This window comes from Leucoraja erinacea, chromosome 36 (genome assembly GCF_028641065.1).
Source record: "Leucoraja erinacea ecotype New England chromosome 36, Leri_hhj_1, whole genome shotgun sequence".
NCBI classification, from domain to species: Eukaryota; Metazoa; Chordata; class Chondrichthyes; order Rajiformes; family Rajidae; genus Leucoraja; species Leucoraja erinaceus.
The window spans coordinates 8,036,563-8,055,606 of record NC_073412.1 but is presented as its reverse complement, the minus strand read 5'-3'; the positions used below and the strand labels follow the sequence as shown (position 1 = coordinate 8,055,606).

The following is a 19,044-nucleotide window of genomic DNA, read 5'->3' as shown; positions in this document are numbered from 1 at the left end:
AGCTCGTGTCGAATTGCAATTGTTAAGGAATTGATGACTATTGATGTTCATTTAGACACATGAGACTGCAGAAACTGTCGAGCTAAAATTGCAGGGGGAACTCGGCATCTCAGGCAAGGAGGGAAAATAGAGATGTTGTGTGTCTGACCCTTTAGACTGCAAGTCAGCCTTTGAATCTGCTGTTTACATCCATGTAAATGCTCCTGCTTTAGAGAGGAGATGCACCTTGCCCCTTCTCTTGGTAATATGATCTTGTTTTGAAGTGTTCTTCATCTAAATGTGGATGTCGTCATAGAATATGGGGCATTATTAATCACTTTGGGCCAATGGATATGGATCAAACGCAGCCAGGTGGAACTGGGCCAATAGATGCAAGAGTAGGCCATTCGGCCCTTCGAGCCAGCACCACCATTCAATGTGATCGTGGCTGATCATAGCACGTTGGACAATGTGGGGACACACTCTTCGTTTAGTTTATTGTCACGTGTACAGCAAAAAGCATTTTGTCATACAGCATGGAAACAGGCCCTTCGGCCCAACTTGCCCATACCAGCCAACATGCCCCAGCTACACCAGTCCCACCAGCCTGTGTTTGTTCCATATCCCTCCAAACCTGCCCTATCCATGTACCTGTCTAACTGTTTCGTAAATGTCTGGATAGTCCCAGCCTCAACTAAGTCTGAAGAAGGGTCTCAACCCGAAACGTCACCTATTTCCTTCGCTCCATAGATGCCGTCTCACCCGCTGAGTTTCTCCAGCATTTTGTGTCTACCCTGCCTCATCTAGCTCCTCTGGCAGCTCGTTCCATACACCCACCAACTTTCGTGGAAAAAGTTACCCCTAAGATTCCTATTAAATCTTTTTCCCCCCCTTCGCCTTGGGGGAAGAAAATAATATCCCCAAGCCTTTATCATTCAGAGCCTATTTGGAAATTGTAGTCGTTAACAGACTGGTTGTGGGGAAGAAGCTGCTTCTGAACCTGGCCCTTTGTTTTCAGGCAGGCGTGAGATGAGTGTGTGGCCAGGATGGTGTGGGCCTCTGCTGATGCTGGCTGCCATTTTGAGGCAGTGCCTCCTGTAGATCCCTTCAATGATGGGGAGGTCTGTGCCCGTGGTGGACTGGGCAGTGTTCAAACAGGAAAAGAGATTGCTATTGATCATTAATTTGCTGTTTCACTGTTTTATAACGGCACGTTCCAAGAGTGACTGGTTCCTGCCAAGGAAATGCCCTGCAGCAGAATGGTTGGGTGGGTGGGCTATATAACCTTGGGATTTGCTCCAGTCACATGCTAGAGTAATGTTGTATGATTATAGTCATTTGTACTGTGCAAGAGTAGATTTTAATCTAATTTAGTTTGGAGATACAGCGTGGAAACAGGCCATTCGGCACACTGAGTCCTCTCAGATCAGCGATCCCCGCACACTAACACAACCACACACGCAATTTACATTCATAGCAAGCCAATTAACCTACAAACCTGCAGGTCTGTGGAGTGTGGGAGGAAAGCAAAGGTCTCAGAGAAAACCCACACAGGCCATGGGGAGAACATGCAAACTCCGTGCAGACAGCACCCGTAGTCGGGATTGAACCCGGGTCCCTGGCGCTGTGAGGCAGCAATGCCACTGTGCTGCCTCTAAAACTTTGTGCTATCCATGAATTCCTTTGAGCTAAACACAGCTCTAGTTTAAATTGTGTAGGAAGGAACTGCAGATGCTGGTTTACACCGAAGATAGACACTAATGCCCCTGTCCCACTTGGGGAAACTTGAACGGAAACCTCTGGAGACTTTGCGCCCCACACCCAAGGTTTCCGCGCGGTTCCCGGAGGTTTGTCAGTCTCCCTACCTGCTTCCACTACCTGCAACCTCCGGGAACCTCACGGAAACCTTGGGTGGGGCGCAAAGTCTCCAGAGGTTTCCTAAGTGGGACAGACAAGGGCATAAGCGCTGGAGTAACTCAGCGGGTCAGGCAGCATCTCTGGATAGAAGGAATGGGTGACATTTAGGGTCGGGACCCTTCTTCAGTCGAGGGAGAGGAAGACACAGAGATAAGGAAGGGTAAGGTGTGAAGATGAGACTACAAAGGAGATGAGGTAATGGGAAAATGTAGAATGGATCATTGGTAACTAGAAGTTGGTAATGAAGCATAGAGTGATAAAATATAATTAGGTGGACAGTCTGACTGGTTGGGCAAGGAAGGGGATGGTGAGATTGAGAGGGAGAGCAAGGGTTACTTGAGGTCGGAGAAGTCAATGTTCATACTGCCCAAGTGAAATATGAGGTGCAGAGGTCATGGGTTTAACTGTCGGATGCCTCAAACTTGGTTGCACAAGATGCTTGTGTTAGTTTAAGGGGCTTTCAACGATGTGATTTTAACAGATGTATTGGTTTGGCAATGAGGATTGAATGTGAAAGTTGAAGACAAGGCCCTCTGGTGAAATGTTGATGAGATCTCTGGTTTGTAGGCTGGCCTTGGCAAAGTTTAAGACCAAGTTACAAGTGGCATTGTTTTCCTAAATGCTGATTAGCATTTTGGGCCTTTCTACTGAGCAACGTTAATGCATCAGGGGATCGGCAATAAATCCACTGGCAGGGACGAGCTGCATAAATTACAAGTGTGAAACAGACCACTAGCGGACATGTTGCCCTCCCAAGAGCAGACCTGCTTTAAACCTTGTGGTTTGTTTAGAGGTTCGGGTACTGTGGTGGTTGTAAAGGGCCCTGTCCCACAATGCGAGTTCACCAAAGAGCTCTCCCGGGTTTAAAAAAAATCAATCTCGTAAGTACGCAGCGGGTACGTCGGAGCTCGTGGATGTCTCGTAGCGGCTTGTAACGCTAACGGCAGTTACTCGTGGAACGCTGAAACTCGTGAAGTTTTTCAACAATGTGAAAAATTTCCAACAGTTAAAAAAAAAAAAAAAATACTTGTGATGAAATACCACGAGTTAGATTTTTTTTTAAAACTATGGAGGGCTCTTGGGTGAACTCTCATCGTGGGACAGGGGCTTAAGATTAGAGGCTCACATTACATGGGTAGGTACAAATTAGTTGAGTCTGATGTGGATTATTTAATGCGGTGATTTAATGCAATTGAGTTTAGTTTAGAAAAAGAGTGTGGCCCACCGTGTCCATGCCGACCAGCGATCCCCATACACTGTCCGACACGCATTCTTTGGACAATTTATGTTTTTACCAAGCCAATTGACGTACAAACTTGTCCGTCTTTGGCGTGTGGGGGTTGCCACAGCTTCCTGGAGAAAACCCACGTACAAATTACACGCTGACAACACCCAGAGTCGGGATCGAACCCGGGTCTCCGGTGCTGTGAGGCAGCAACTCTACTGCTGCGCCACCTGAGATGAAGGGATTTAATGAGGAGATTTGGCCCACTGGACTGTGCTGTTGGGGAGGGTTTCCTATAATCACAGAGCCAATCTGGGTTAAAATGGCCCTTTGCAGCTGCAGCACTGGTTTGCTCAAGATTCCAGCATCTGCACTTCTTCATCTCCAGTTTATGCTTCACTAAAAAATCCTCAGTATGGCCTCTTTAAATATGTTCTGTGAGGTCCCCCCTCCGCTCTGCCCCCCCGCTCTTACTCCCCCCCCCCCCCCCCCCCCCTCGCTCTTACTCCCCCCCCCCCCCCCCCCCCTCTTACTCCCCCCCCCCCCCCCCCCCCGCTCTTACTTCCCCCCCCCCCCCTGCTCTGACCCTCTCCTCCTGCAATGAACCTGACGATCTTGACCTAAAACGGTGCCCAATAGTTGATTAGTAGGTGGTCGGAACAAAGGCCATAGATAATGGAAGGTGTAGGACATGTTTGAAGAGTATCAGATGGTATTGCCAGATGGGGAGAACGTGGTGGGCTGAGTAGAGGGGGAAATAGAATCTAGGTGGGGTGCAGGAGAGGGGATTGTGCAGAAAGGAACTGCAGATGCTGGTTTACACCAAAGATAGACACAAAATGCTGGAGTAACTCAACGGGATGGGCAGCATCTGGAGAAAAGGAATGGGTGACGTTTCAGGTCGAGACCAGGCAGGGTTGTTGGGGGGGAAACAGAGGAGGTCAACTAGATGCAGAATATAAACTCCTGCTGGTCATTCTAAACTTGCAAGTTGTAAATTTATTGATCTATTGCCATTGATTAACGAGTGTAAAATGTGTAGTTACTGCTCTAAATAGTGAAATATTTTAATTCGGCAGACTACATTGTTCAACTTTCTCCTGATTAAATCTTGAGCCTGTCCTAAATCTTGTTCCTATCCCGAGCCATATACTCCATCAGTGCAGCCACTTGGTGCTATGGCAGTTGCACAAACAATATTGAAGCAAACATTGTCTAACTTGGCACGGTAATACCAGCATCCGGTCCTTAAAGGCTGACTTCATTCTGCTTTGGGTATTGCAACTTCAAGGGGTTCTGGTGAGAGTGGGCAACCTCCATTGGTGAGGTCGACATGATGTATACAGTGTTGCAGTAACTCAGTGGGTCAGGAAGCACCTCTGGTGATGTTTTGGGTCGGGACCCTTCTTCAGACTGATAGTATGTAGCGGAGGGGAGAGACAGTTGGATGTAAGAAGTGTCCAGACCCTCGGTAGACTTTGGTTCCGCCGGGTGCTCTGGTTGTCTTCCACTTCCCAAAGACGTGTAGGTTTGTAGGGTGATTTGTCCCCAGTGTGTAAAGGGCCGGTCCCACGAGCATGCGGCAAGCGCAACCAAACCGTAAGCGGGGGCCGCGCGGAGGTCGAGTGATCCCGTACGAGTTGACGTGGAGTTCGAGCGAAGTCGGCGGGAAGTTCCCGCTAGGCATACGCCCGTCGAGGCGGTGCGTACGGCCTCAATGCGGCTGCGGGCCGGCAGGCCGTTGCTGCACGGAATGTTTGAACGGTGTCATTTTTTCGGAGCCCCTGCGCGATGTCGGGACCAACTCCATACAGCTCCGGCAATCGAAGTGGGACCGGCCCCGCGAGGCCGTACGGCTCAAGCGACCACGTTAGATCGCGCTTGCCGCATGCAGTCGCATGCTCGTGGGACAGGCCCTTAAGTCAGAACTAGTGCTCAGGGCTACCTGGTTGGCACGGACTCGGTGGGCCAAAGGGCATGTCTCCGGGCTGTATCTCTGAGCTAAAGTGCAACCAAGTGCATAGACTGGATGACTCTGAGTGTAATGAGAGCCACACACTATTTTTGTATTTGGGTATATTATGAATAGTTTATTTTGAAATAACTCCTACTCAGCTGGTGCTGAACAGAAAATGCTTCAATCATCCATCTCAAATATGTACCATTCTCATTCCCACTGCCTTGTCTGGCTGTGAGTCTGGGATTCGGAAGTGGCAGAGCAGCAACTGAGCACCTTGGACTCTGTCATTACAAGATGTGTAGTGAGTGCAGGACATCCCGAAGGCCTTAAGGGCCGGTCCCACGAGCATGCGACCTGCAAGCGGCGAGCGCGACCAAACCGGAAGCGGGGGGGAGGCAGCGCGGAGGTCGAGTGAGTGACGTGAAGTTCGAGCGACGTACGGCATCAAGACGCTGCGCACGCCCGTGGAGACGCTGCGTACGGTGTCGAGACGGCTGCGGGCCGGCAGGCCGTTGCCGCGTGGAATTTTTAAACACGGTCAGTTTTTCGGAGCCCCGCGTGATGTCGGGACCAGCTCCGCGCAACTCTATACGTTTCCGGCGATCAAAGTGGGACCGGTCCCGCGAGGCCGTACGTCTCAAGCGACCACGTTAGGTCGCGCTTGCCGCATGGAGTCGCACGCTCGTGGGACAGGCCCTTTATCCTGAGGACCAACCTCGGTGCCCTGCTGGATCACTGCAGGATTCCTGGGGCGTTCGACCAGAGTAAGCAACTTATCCATGGACTCTAGAGATACAGCGTGGTAACTGGCCCTGCAGCCAAGTATTCTCACAGCGCCAGAGACCCAGGTTTGGTCCCGACTACGGTTGCTGTCTGTGTGGAGTTTGTCCATCTTCCCCGTGACCTGCGTGGGTTTTCTCCAGGTGCTCAGGTTTCCCCCCACACACTCCAAAGACGTTCAGATTTGTAGGTAAATTGCCTTCAGTAAAAATGCAAATAGTCGCTAGTGTGTAGGATAGTGTTCGTGTCTAGAGAGATCGCTGGTCTGTGTGGACTCGGTGTGTTTCTGCGCTGTATCTCCAAAGTCTAAAGTTTACCCCTATCTATATCCCTCTTTTTAAACTTCTATTTGGTCTCTTCCATCAGCTGTTCCCGGGAAAGCTGGTCAATTATTGGCAATGAATAATAAAGTAATCCACCAAACATGGTTTGAAGATTGGCTGGGTGTGTAGAATGCCACCTACAGTCTTTGCATTTGAACAGATGGAAAGGCAATTGATCCCAATTTCCAGCTTGTACAGAGGAGACGAGCTTGGTTTTAGATGGAGCTGGAGCTGAAGGAGTGGGTTTTATTAAAAAAAATGTTGTGCCTCATCAAGGAACCGCCATTGATGTACACAAGCAGCCTACACTAAAGTTAATTACATACTCTTGCATCACAGCAGGCAGCTCTGGGCTCCTCCTCAAAGCTCGTGTGTTGAAAGCAAGTACAGGCCTCAAACAGAATGTGAATACTGCCTGGCCTGTAACTGTACAACGGGTATCTGTTGCAAAAAACGGTGTCAACATAGAAAAACATAGACAGTAGGTGCAGGAGTAGGCCATTCGGCCCTTCGAGCCTGCACCGCCATTCAATAGGATCATGGCTGATCATCCAACTCGGTATCCTGTACCTGCCTTCTCTCCGTACCCGCTGATCCCTTTAGCCACAAGGGCCGCATCCAACTCTTAAACTATAGCCAATGACCTGGCCTCAACTACCCTCTGTGGCAGAGAATTCCACAGATTCACCACTCTCTGTGTGGGGGAACAAAAATGGTCTCATCTCGGTCCCAAAAGACTTCCTCCTTATCCTTAAACTGTGACACCTTGTTCTGGACTTCCCCAACATCGGGAACAATCTTCCTGCATCTAGCCTGTCCAACCCCTGTATGGCAAATGAAATTCCTCACATGTTGCAAAACATACTTGGCTAATAAAATATGATTATAGTTTCCCGCCTGCCCTCAATGATGGCCCATCTCCAAGACTGGGCATGATTTGGGATCCACAACTGTCTATCTAGGAATCGAGTTACAGTTGCCCCCTTGCAGAGCCAGGGACCCAGGTTCGATCCTGACCACGGGTGCTTCCCTGTGCATTCTCTTATGTGACCACGTGGGTTTCCTCCGGGTGCACTGGTTTCCTCCCACACTACAAAGACCTGCAGGGTTGTAGATTAATTGACTTCAGGAAAAATTGTAAGTTGTACCAAAGAGTGTGGGATAGTTCTTCTGTGCCAGGATCGCTGGTCAGTGGGCCGAAGGGCCTGTTTCTGCATTGTATCTCTAAAATAGACTAAATCTTAATGCTTATAGTCTGCAAGGGCTTTGAGCTGTCAAAGATATTCAGACTGGTTTCATTTTAATGTTTCGTTCATCTTTGGACCCCCGAAACTGGGACAACCTAGAGCCAGTGAGCGGGTGATCGATGGTTGGCACGGACTCGGTGGGCCGAAGGGCCTATTTCCACGCTGTATCTCTAAACTAAACGCGATCTTGGCGTGGCCTGGGAGCTGTAGAATTTCCCCTTCGGAATTTTGCCAATTCCGAGGCCAAATGTTTAGGCGTTAGTTTCAGTTTGGACTCCAAATAGGATCATCTGCCTGACAGAGACGGAAAAAATACAATTCTGTTTGGCCTTACGACATTGTGTATGTTGTCTTTACAAAGTCATCAATCAATTATTCAGCCGGTTTCCACAGTAGTTTGAGCTTCTTAACCAATAAACAAATTTGTGAGTCATGGGGCCATTTGGTTGAGGTCTCTCCAAAGACATCAGTAGCAAATGCATCTTGCAGTAGACTCGGGCGGCTCTTTGTGCACTAGCCACAGAAGCAGATCTGCAACGTGTTACAATCGCTCCACAACTTAATCTCTGCACTGTGGCCCCATTGTAATCCTTCCGCTGTCTGGTTAGCACAAGACAAATGCTTTTCACTGTACCTCGGTACATGTGACAAGCGGCATGGTGGCGCAGCATTAGAGTTGCTGCCTTACAGTGCTTGCAGCGCCTGGGTTCGATCCCGACTACGTGTGCTGTCTGTACGGAGTTTGTACGTGCTCCCCGTGACCTGCGTGGGTTTTCACCCAGATCTGCTGTTCCTCCCACACTCCAAAGACATACAGGTTTGTAGGTTAATTGGTTTGGGTTGGTATAAGTGTAAATTGTCCCTAGTGTGTGTAGCATAGTGTCGGTGTGGATAGATCGCTGGTCGGCATGGACTCTGTGGGCTGAAGGGCCCTTCATGCTGTATCTGTAAACTAACTACGGATGCCGTCTGTGAGGAGTTATATAGTCCCCCTGTGACTGTGTGGGTTTCCTCCAGGTGCTCTGGTTTCCTCCCACATCCCAAAGACGTACAGGTTTGTAGGTTAATGGGCCCTCTGTAAAGTGTCCCTAGTAAGGAAGATTTGGCAGCATGGTAGAGTTGCTGCCTTGCACCTATTTTCTATGTTTCTATGTAACAAGTTACGGAATCTGAGTCTTTATTACTCATTCTAATTATTGACCTACAAACCTTGTACGTCTTTGGATTGTGGGCGGAAAGCAGAGCACCCAGGTATAGATTAGTGTCACACTCGTACTGTGGCTCTGTCCACATGCTTATTAGGGAGCTCCCTCTCTCTCTCTCTTCTCTCTCTGGCAAACTAGCAGTATGCATGTGGAGATGAAAGCACCTTGTGTCTCCTCCGCAGAGATGCTAATAAGATTATGGATTCTAATCGCTGTGTGAGTCTGATCATTACCTACATGGTGTCAGAAGTGGGATTCGACCCACGCCTCAAATTGGAGACCAGACCCGGGTCTCCGGCGCTGAAAGGCAGCAACTCTACCGCTGCGCCACCGTGCTGCCCACCCCTCCTCTTTCTCCCAAGTCTTCCGGATCCCAACTTGAACCATCTCCTTTCCGCTCCTTCCACAGATACTCCCTGACCTGTAGAGTTCCTCCAGCACTTTGCACTTTGCTTATGGTTCCAGTGTCGGCAATTCCTTGTGTGTCCAGGTTAAACCTGCTGATGATGTGTAGGATGGAACTGCAGATGCTGGTTTAAACCAAAGATGGGCACGACTCCAATTTCGCTGTACCTTAATTGTTACATTTGACTATTAAATTGAATCTTGAATTTTCAAATGCTGGAATAACTCAGCAGGACAGGCAGCATCTCGGGAATAACTCAGCGGGACAGGCAGCATCAACAAATGCATTTCGTTGTCTCTGTACTGTACACTGACAATGACAAATTAAAATTGAATCTGAATCTGAATCTGAATCATCTGTAGAGAAAAAGAATGGGTGGCTTTTAGGGTGCCTCTAAGGCCCTAGTCGTAGGCCCCTCTCGGTCATGACTGACCATGGGTGATGCATCCTGGTCGGATGCAAGCCTGGGCGATCGATGTCATATGGAGGACAGGCTGTTGCCCAAGCAGCATGTTCCCCCTCTCCACATCACTGATCGATCCAAAGGAACAACGGGGCTGTTACAGTTTGACACCAACGCTGTTGCAGGAGCTGCCAGAGCGAGGTTGTAGACAACGACGAACTGCCTTAAAGCCTCCGACTCTGGATTTTCTTGAGGTTCACTCCTGAAGCCTTTTCCATGACTGGATATGGCCACAAGGCAGTGGAGGTTTTAAATCAGAGTTTCCCCTTTCCTAGACGGACTGCCTTCCCAGGCTGACGAGCCCCATCTGCCCGAGACAGGTAGGGGTGGGAGCGTCTACCTTCCCATGCAGGTCTACACCACCTGCCCACTGCCTCTCTAAACAAAGCCAAAATATAATCTCTCATTTTCCCTCTCCACCTGACTCTCAGTCTGAAGTGTCTCGACCTGAAACGCCACTCATTCCTTCCCTCCAGAGATGTTGCCTGTCGACTCTGATAATGTCTGCTGGGGCAGAAGTTCTTTATCTATCTAGATCGATGCCTTGTGAACTGAAATGTTTGTCCAATATCGAGTTAAAACGCAGTTATTCTATATTGAAAACTTTTTATAAGCAGTTTCTGGTGTCTGCCTTATTGTGCGAATATGGTATTGAAGTCGAGACTTTGTTAACAATTTATTTCTCTTTTAGGTCCGCACACTATTTGTCAGTGGCCTTCCCATGGACATTAAACCACGAGAGCTGTACCTTCTATTTCGACCTTTTAAGGTAAGATTCGATCAGCTTATTATATGCACCCTGCTTCCTAGTCTGTTATATGTGGTCCTTCCATGCAAGACCACAAAATGCTGGAGTAACTCAGCGGGACAGGCAGCATCTCTGGATGGGTGACGTTTCGGGTCGAGACCCTTCAGACTGAGAGTCGGGGGGGGGGGGGGGGGGCGAGGGAAAATGAGATGTATATATTTTTGGCTTAGTTTGGAGATAGGGCATGGAAACCAGCCCTTCGGCCCACCGAGTCCGTGCCGACCAGCGACCACCACATATTAACGCTACCCTACACACACTAGGGACAATTCACACTTGTACCAAGTCAATTCACTTACAAACCTGTACGTCTTTGGAGTGTGGGAGGAAACCGAAGATCTCTGATGACTGAGATGACTCGCGGGGGAGAATGTACAAACTCCGTACAGACAGCACCCGTAGTCGGGATCGAACCCGGGTCTCTGGTGGCGCGAGCGCTGTAAGGCAGCAACTCTACCACTGAGCCAACGTGCTGCTGCCCCTACATGGTGATATAGAAAAATATTGAACATATGAATGAAAGATATGCTGAAAAATTAACAATGATAAAAGGAAAAGATTGGGAACATGAACTAATGATAAAGATCTCGAAGGATAGATGGGAAAAGTATCTGATGAACACACATAATTGTTCTATTAATGCAAGAGATAATTTAATTCAATTCAAATTATTACATAGACTATATTATTCAAAAACGAGGTTGAATAAATTTTATCCAAACGTCTCTCCCAGATGCGATAAATGTTTGTTTCAAAACGCTAATATAACACATTCATTTGTAGGATGTACAAAGTTGAATACATTTTGGAGCGATATATTTGCAAAGCTTTTTAAGTCCACAATAGAACCTAAAACGGAATGGATTATATTTGGAATAATAGTAGAAGATACCAATTTAAATAAAGACCAAAATGTTTTTTTTAAATTATGGGTTAATAATTGGAAAGAAATTGATACTTAAATTTTGGAAAAATACAGCCACACCAACTGTTAAAATGTGGACTAGGAATATGATGGACATAGCATGCCTTGAAGAAATGAGACTCCGACTAATAGATAAATATGACCAATTCTTAAGGAGTTGGTCTCCTGTGATCGACTTTTTGGAATCATGTGATGCAGCGGTACCGTAAAGATTGCTGATTTCAGTTCATGACGGGGATAGATCTACATCTCCGAATAAAGATTTGAAAAATTCTCTTTTAAGGGGCCTTCTCTCCTATTTTCTACTTTCCACTTTTTCTTATATATATATATATATACACACACGCACACGCACACGCACACACATATATACACACGCACACACATATATACATGTGTGTATATATATACATGTGTATATATATGTATATATATATATATATATCTATGTGTGTGTGTGTTATATTATATATATATATGTATGTGTGTGTGTTTTATATATATATATATGTGTGTATGTATATGTGTATATTTATGTGTATATATGTGTGTGTGTATAGATATAGATATAGATATATATATATTTCACGTTTTTCTACTCTCTACCATCTATTTTTCCTCCTTTTCCCCTTTCTATCGTTTTCTTTTTCTTGTCTTGCTTACTTCCTTCTCAAAACATAAAAGTAGAGGTTGTACATAGAATGGATTACGGTATGACATAGTTGGCACCTAAAATTAGGTTCCACTGCACTGTATTGTGTTGTATTAACTTCTAATAAAATAAACAACATTAAAAAAATATTAATTTTTTTTTTTAATTAAAAAAGAAAATAAAGGAAATGGTCATTGGTAGCTGCAGCTGGGTGAGAAAGACAGACTTGGGTGATGGAGGGGGGGAGGGGGGAGAATGCAGGGGCTACTTGAAGTTGGAGAAATCAATATTTGTACCCCAGGGTTGTAAGCTGCCTGAGGTTCCAAAGTCATTTGACCAAAGCAGAGATTTCTAAATATCAAACGATGCCACACTCTGTGACAGTTATGAAATTGGATGCATATTTTTCGTGTTTCGTAACTTCATGTTCCACCTGCCTCACTGAATTTATTCAAAGGGATGGCGTTGAAAAGATTGCAATGTTGTAAAGCACTGCCTGGTTTTTTTTTATCTTGAAGCAAATTCTCATCTCTCCCGTGTCCTTTTGGAGTCTGGGAGGCTGGGGTTTGTAGGTTAGAACTGGTGAATGAACGATACCTTGTGTAGAGAGGAACTGCAGATGCTGTCAGCAACTCCCTGGTTAACTCATCCCTTCCATAGAAACATAGAAATTAGGTGCAGGAGTAGGCCATTCGGCCCTTCGAGCCTGCACCGCCATTCAATATGATCATGGCTGATCATCCAACTCAGTATCCCGTACCTGCCTTCTCTCCATACCCTCTGATCCCCTTGGCCACAAGGGCCACATCTAACTCCCTCTTAAATATAGCCAATGAACTGGCCTCAACTACCCTCTGTGGCAGAGAGTTCCAGAGATTCACCACTCTCTGTGTGAAAAAAGTTCTCCCTCATCTCGGTTTTAAAGGATTTCCCCCTTATCCTTAAGCTGTGACCCCTTGTCCTGGACTTCCCCAACATCGGGAACAATCTTCCTGCATCTAGCCTGTCTAACCCCTTAAGAATTTTGTAAGTTTCTATAAGATCCCCTCTCAATCTCCTAAATTCTAGAGAGTATAAACCAAGTCTATCCAGTCTTTCTTCATAAGACAGTCCTGACATCCCAGGAATCAGTCTGGTGAACCGTCTCTGCACTCCCTCTATGGCAATAATGTCCTTCATCAGATTTGGAGACCAAAACTGCACGCAATACTCCAGGTGTGGTCTCACCAAGACCCTGTACAACTGCATTAAAACCTCCCTGCTCCTATACTCAAATCCTCTTGCTATGAAAGCCAACATACCATTCGCTTTCTTTACTGCCTGCTGCACGTGCATGCCTACCTTCAATGACTGGTGTACCATGACACCCAGGTCTCGCTGCATCTCCCCCTTTCCCAATCGGCCACCATTTAGATAATAGTCTGCTTTCCCGTGTTTGCCACCAAAATGGATAACCTCACATTTCCGACCCAAGCCACCCCCTTTCCCTGCAGCCACAGGAGATGCAACACCTGTCAGTAAACCTCCTCCCTCGACTCCATCCTGGGACCCCGACAGTCGTTTTGGGTTAGGCAGAGGTTCACTTGCACCTCCTCCATCCAACCTCATTCACTGGAGTTTAGAAGGATGAGGGGGAAATCTTATAGAAACTTATAAAAGGACTGGACAAACTAGATGCAGGAAAAATGTTCCCAATGTTGGGCAAGTCCAGAACCAGGGGCCACACAGTCTTAGAATAAAGGGGAGGTCATTTAAGACCAAGGTGAGAAAACATTTTTTCACCCAGAGTGGCAGGGAATTTGTGGAATTCCCTGCCACAGAGGGCAGTGGAGGCCAAGTCACTGCATGGATTTAAGAGAGAGTTAGATAGAGCTCTAGGGGCTAGTGGAGTCGAGGGATATGGAGAGAAGGCAGGCACGGGTTATTGATAGGGGACGATCAGCTATGATCACAATGAATGGCGGTGCTGGCTCGAAGGGCCGAATGGCCTCCTCCTGCACCTATTTTCTATGTTTCATCTACTATATCCATCGTTCAAGATGTGGACTCTTGTACATCAGCGAGACCAAACTTAGACTGTTTCGCTGAACACCTTCGCTCAGTCCGCCTGGACCTACCTGATCTCCCGATTGCAAAACACTTTAATTCTCCTTCCCATTCCCACACTGACCTCTCTGTCCTAGGTCTCCTCCATAGTCAGTGATGCTAAACGCAAATTGGAGGGACAGCATCTCATATTTCGCTCGGGCAGCTAACAGCCCAGTGGTATGAGTATTGAGTTCTCCAACTTCAGATAGCCCCGGCATTCGCTTTTTCTCTCCATCCCTCCCCCACCCAAGTTGCACCAGCTTCTCATTCTCACCCAACAAACAGCCAACAATGGCCTGTTTCCTTTATCATCGTAACTTTTTTGAATATCTTTCATTCATTGTTCTATATCTCCCGTTTATCTCTTGTTTCCCTTCTCCCGAACCATTCTGAAGAAGGGTCTCATCCCAAAACGTCACCCATTCCTTCTCTCCAGAGATGCTGCCGGTCCCGCTGAGTTACTCCAGCTTTTTGTGTCTATCTTCCCCACACACACACACACATGTCCAGAAACCAGGTTTAATCCTGATCACTAGTAATTCATTGAGTGAAGGATTGATGGGCCCTTTGGCCCATTGAGTCCATGCCGACCTTTGTTCATCCACACTAGTTCAGTGTTATCCCACTTTGGCTAAGGCCAATTCAGAGGGCAATTAAACCTACAAACCTGCACGCATTTAGAGTGTGGGAGGAAACCGGAGCATCCGGAAGAAACCCACGCGGTCACGGGGAGAACGTACAAACTCCATACAGACAGCACCCGTAGTCCCGATCAAATGAGGGTCTCTGGTGCTGTAAGGCATCAACTCTACCACTGCATAAGTCATAGGAGCAGAATGAGGCCATTCAGCCCATAAAGTCGTACCTTGGTTTTCGATCAAGATCCTAGTGCGGGTGGCATGGTGGTGCTTATGGTGCCAGAGACCCGGATTCCATTTTGTCTACGGGTGCTGTCTGTACGGAGTTTGCACGTTCTCCCCGTGACCTGCGTGGATTTTCTCCGTGTTCTTCCGTTTCCTCCCACAATCCAAAGACGTGCAGGTTCGCTGGTCAATTGGCCTGGTATAAATGTAAAATTGTCCCTAGCGTGCGTGTGTGTAGGATCGTGTTGGTGTGCGGGGATCGCTGGTCGGCGCGGGCTCGGTGGGCCGAAGGGCCTGTTTCCGCGCTGTATCTCTAAACTAAACCATTGCTCCTGAAGGTTGAATGGACATGGAGTTACATTACTGGTGACCAATTAGCAGTGTGACTACAATTGGTGCATAACACTGAATGGTGCAAATTACTGGGTCCCTCACCCTTGCTTGTTGCAAGGGGGAATCTGGGACGGAAATGAGTTTCTTCTCCTGCAAGCCTGTTTAAACATGCTTGTCTTTAATTGCAAGCGGAGCAGAGGCGGTCTCCTCCGCCTGCCGTCATGCCTGCTTGTCCCCTCCCCTCCATCAAGATGCTTGGCTTGTGAAGATTGCTGGCACTGGCCTCCACTGCCTCCACCCGAGGCAAAGATGATGACTGATGAGGCAGAGATGATGAGGCTTGGAGCAGTGGCCTCTTCAAGCAAGCCAGCCATCTTCACAAGCCAAGCATCTCGATGGAGGAAGGGGGAATGCTTTCAAGAGAGAGTTAGATAGGGCTCTTAAAGATAGCGGAGTCGGGGGATATGGGGAGAAGGCAGGAACGGGGTACTGATTGTGGATGATTAGCCACAATCACATTGAATGGCGGTGCTGGCTCGAAGGGCCGAATGGCCTACTCCTGCACTATTGTCTATTGTCTATCCCTGGGCTAACGTGTAGTACTGCCTCTAATGAGAGGAATAGATTGGGTAGATGCCCTGAGGGCATAGGTTTGAGGTGAAGGGGAAAATGTACGGGGATGTTGCCAGGACTAGAGGGTCCGAGCTATGGAGAGGAGTTGAGTAGGCTGCGATCTCTAAGGCTATGCTTCTCACCCTTGTACTTCTCATCCTGCTGCACTCCAAGGAATAGAGGTGTATAAAGTATTGAGGGGAATAGATCGGGTAGATGCACTGCCTGCCACAAGTGGGAGATGAGGTTTTGGCTACATGGTTATGCAGGGAATGGATTTTTATGGATCATATTTTAGGCAGAGGAGATTGGTTTTAACATGGCTTTGTACTTAGCACGGACATGATGGTTGTGTTCTATTTTCCCCGTTCTTTGGTTACAGATCGGGCAACCTAATATCGCAGTCTAATCACAGCAGCGAGAAAGACCAGATCTCAAAACACTAACAAAGATAAACTCTATCTAGAGAATTCAATCGATGGGGATTACCAGAATCTGTACCTTGTTTTGGGTTGCAGAACTGAACACGGATGGGGTGCAGGAAGAAAGCAAATGACTAAGAAAATTGTTATAAAGTATTGTGAAAGACTCTCAAAGTAGAGCAGCCATTTTGGCGGCGTATCTTGCCCAGGGGAATGGAGGACCAGAGGTTTGAGGTGAAGGGGAAAAGATTGAATGGGAATCTGAGGGGTAACTTTTTCATACAAAGGGTGGGGGGTGTTTGGAACAAGCTTGTAGAGGTAGTAACATTTAAGTAACATGTAAGGGGCTGTCCCACTTTCACGACCCAATTCACAACCTTTCTTACTCGTGGACATTTTTCATCAGGCTGGAAAAAGGCCCCGACCTACTTGATACCACACGAGTACCTATGACTAGCACTACGACCCACCTCCCTCCCTCCCTCCCCCTCCCTCCCCCTCCCTCCCTCCCTCCCTCCCTCCCTCCCTCCCTCCCTCCCTCCCTCCCTCCCTCCCTCCCTCCCTCCCTCCCTCCCTCCCTCCCTCCCTCCCTCCCTCCCTCCCTCCTGTACGAGTCCAGGGCAAACTTGGCAGAGGTCGTGAATTAGGTTGTGAAAGTGGGACAGGCTTTTAAGGCAGGTACATGGATAAGACAGGTTTGGAGGGATATATGGGCCAAATGCAGGCAGGTGGGACTAGTGTAGCTGGGGCATGTTGGCCAGTGTGGGCAAGTTGGGCCGAAGGGCCTGTTTCCCTGCTGTATCACTCTTTGATTTGCTTCTTAGCGGACTGGTATGCGAGTGTATAATAAACTGCAAGGTTTAATTGGCAGATTAATGCAGCAATGCTGACCGAGTCGTTCTGGTAGTCATAACAACAGCTGTCTATCTTGCCACAGTAGCTTGGATTGTTTCACAGCCCCTTTAAGCAGATAATCCAATAAACCTCAAGATTTCACTTTGCTGAGAGACTTCTGAAGGGGGGGAAAAAACAACATTCCTCCCAAAGCGAGGACTGGAGAGAATTTAAAATGGTGAAATGTAGTAAAGGCCTGCAGATGCTGGTGAATACACGAGGAGACACAGTGCTGGAGTAGCCTCGCAGGTCAAGCAGCATCTCCGGACAACTTGAATTAGGGCAGCATGGTGGCGCAGCGGTAGAGTTGCCGCCTTAAGGGCCTGTCCCACTGTACGAGGTAATTCAAGAGCTCTCCCGAGCTTTTTTTTTTAAAAAAAAAAAAAAAAAAAAAAAAAAAAATCAAATTCGTAAGTACGTAGAATGTACGTCGCGGGTACGTCGGAGCTCGGGGACGTCTCTTAGCGGCTCGTAACGCTAACGGCAGGTACTCTGGAAACGTGTTGAAAAATATCCACGGGAGTCCCGAGTACCTACGAGCGGCCATTACCGTAATTCTCCGAGTTTGAATCAGGGGAAACTCGGGAGAACTATTGAATTAGCTCGTACAGTGGGACAGGCTCTTTACATCGCCAGAGACCCAGATTCGATCCGGTCTATGGGTGCTTGTCTGTATGGAATTTGTACGTTCTCCCCGTGGCCTGCATCAGTTTTCTCCGGGATCATCGGTTTCCTCCCAAACTCCCAAAAAAAGTGCAAGTTTGTAGGCTAATTGGCTTGGTAAAATTGTAAACTGGTGTGTGCGGGATAATGTTAGTCCGTCAAGGGTCGGCACGGACTCGGTGGGCCGAAGGGCCTGTCTCCTTGCTGTATCTTTAAACTAAACTATAAAATGAATAGGAGACATTTCGGCTCGAGACCCTTCAAGATCAAAATGTTGGTCGATGCAGCAGTGATTAGTGTGCGAAGGTTGCAACGTCATTCTTGGATTTACTCCACTGCATTCTTGAGGGCTTTGTTTCAGCAACTCGAGTTTTAACCACCTTTTTCGATCTTTGATCCTTGAGCAAGAGTGGAAACTCTCTGGTTTCGGTACAAACCCAAGTTGCAGTGCAAGTGGAAGCAAATTAAATCGCCCGAGTAAGTCTTTAATTTAAGCAGCGATGCACGTCCAGTCAAAGTACACTTTGAAATTCTGCTCGCTAGCGTAACGTTTGACATGAAGGTCTTTAACAATGTTGGTTCGTCCGAGCATGGGCGGGAATCGCTTTTAAAACATGGGGGGGGGGGGGGGGGGGGGCACAATGAGGCCTAAGACAGGCCTCCGGCAACTGGCCGGATCTGGCCCCCAACCCGAAATCACCCCACCCGCAGGTTTTTTTTTTTTTTTTTTTTCCCCCCCAATTAGTTTTTGTGACCTGCGAATTGCAAGCCAGTCCCGGATCAGGCGAGCTGACCTGGGCGCGCAGGCAACCTGGGAACTGCAAGTCCTTTGGCCCACCGTGTCCATGCCGACCAGCAATCACCCCGTACACGAGCACCATCCGACACATCAGGGACAATTTACAATTTACAATTTACCGAAGTACTTGACCTACAAACCTGCACGTCTTTGGAGTGAGGGACAGGCGAGCCAACCTGGGACTGGCTGTAGCACACGGGTCACAAAACATGGGGGGGGATGTCCCCCACCTCTCAAAACATGGGGGGGTGGGGGGGTGGAGGAGAACAGGTCCCACCCCCCGTCACCCCACCCCAGGATTTCCGCCCATGCGTCAGAATACACCGGCATTGGTCTCAGCTCCAGGTACTGACTAAGGAAACACGATTTGATATTTAGTGATATTTGTATTAAACCCCTGTCCCACTGTGTGAGGTAATTCATGAGTTCCCTGAGTTTTCCCCCGATTCGAACTCGGAGAATGTCCGTAGGAGTCCGTGG

The 19,044-nt window shown here is 47.8% G+C and overlaps 1 protein-coding gene across 4 annotated transcripts in view; it reads left to right on the top strand.

Moving 5' to 3' along the window:
• The window catches only part of LOC129713521 (RNA-binding protein with multiple splicing 2), a 92,908-nt gene that overhangs the window by 20,053 nt on the left and 53,811 nt on the right, over positions 1-19,044 (top strand). For all 4 annotated transcript variants that reach the window (XM_055662601.1, XM_055662602.1, XM_055662603.1 and 1 more), the window contains exon 2: positions 10,197-10,274. In XM_055662601.1, the coding sequence (XP_055518576.1) occupies positions 10,197-10,274 (78 nt within the window). The remainder of the gene's footprint in view (positions 1-10,196; positions 10,275-19,044) is intronic.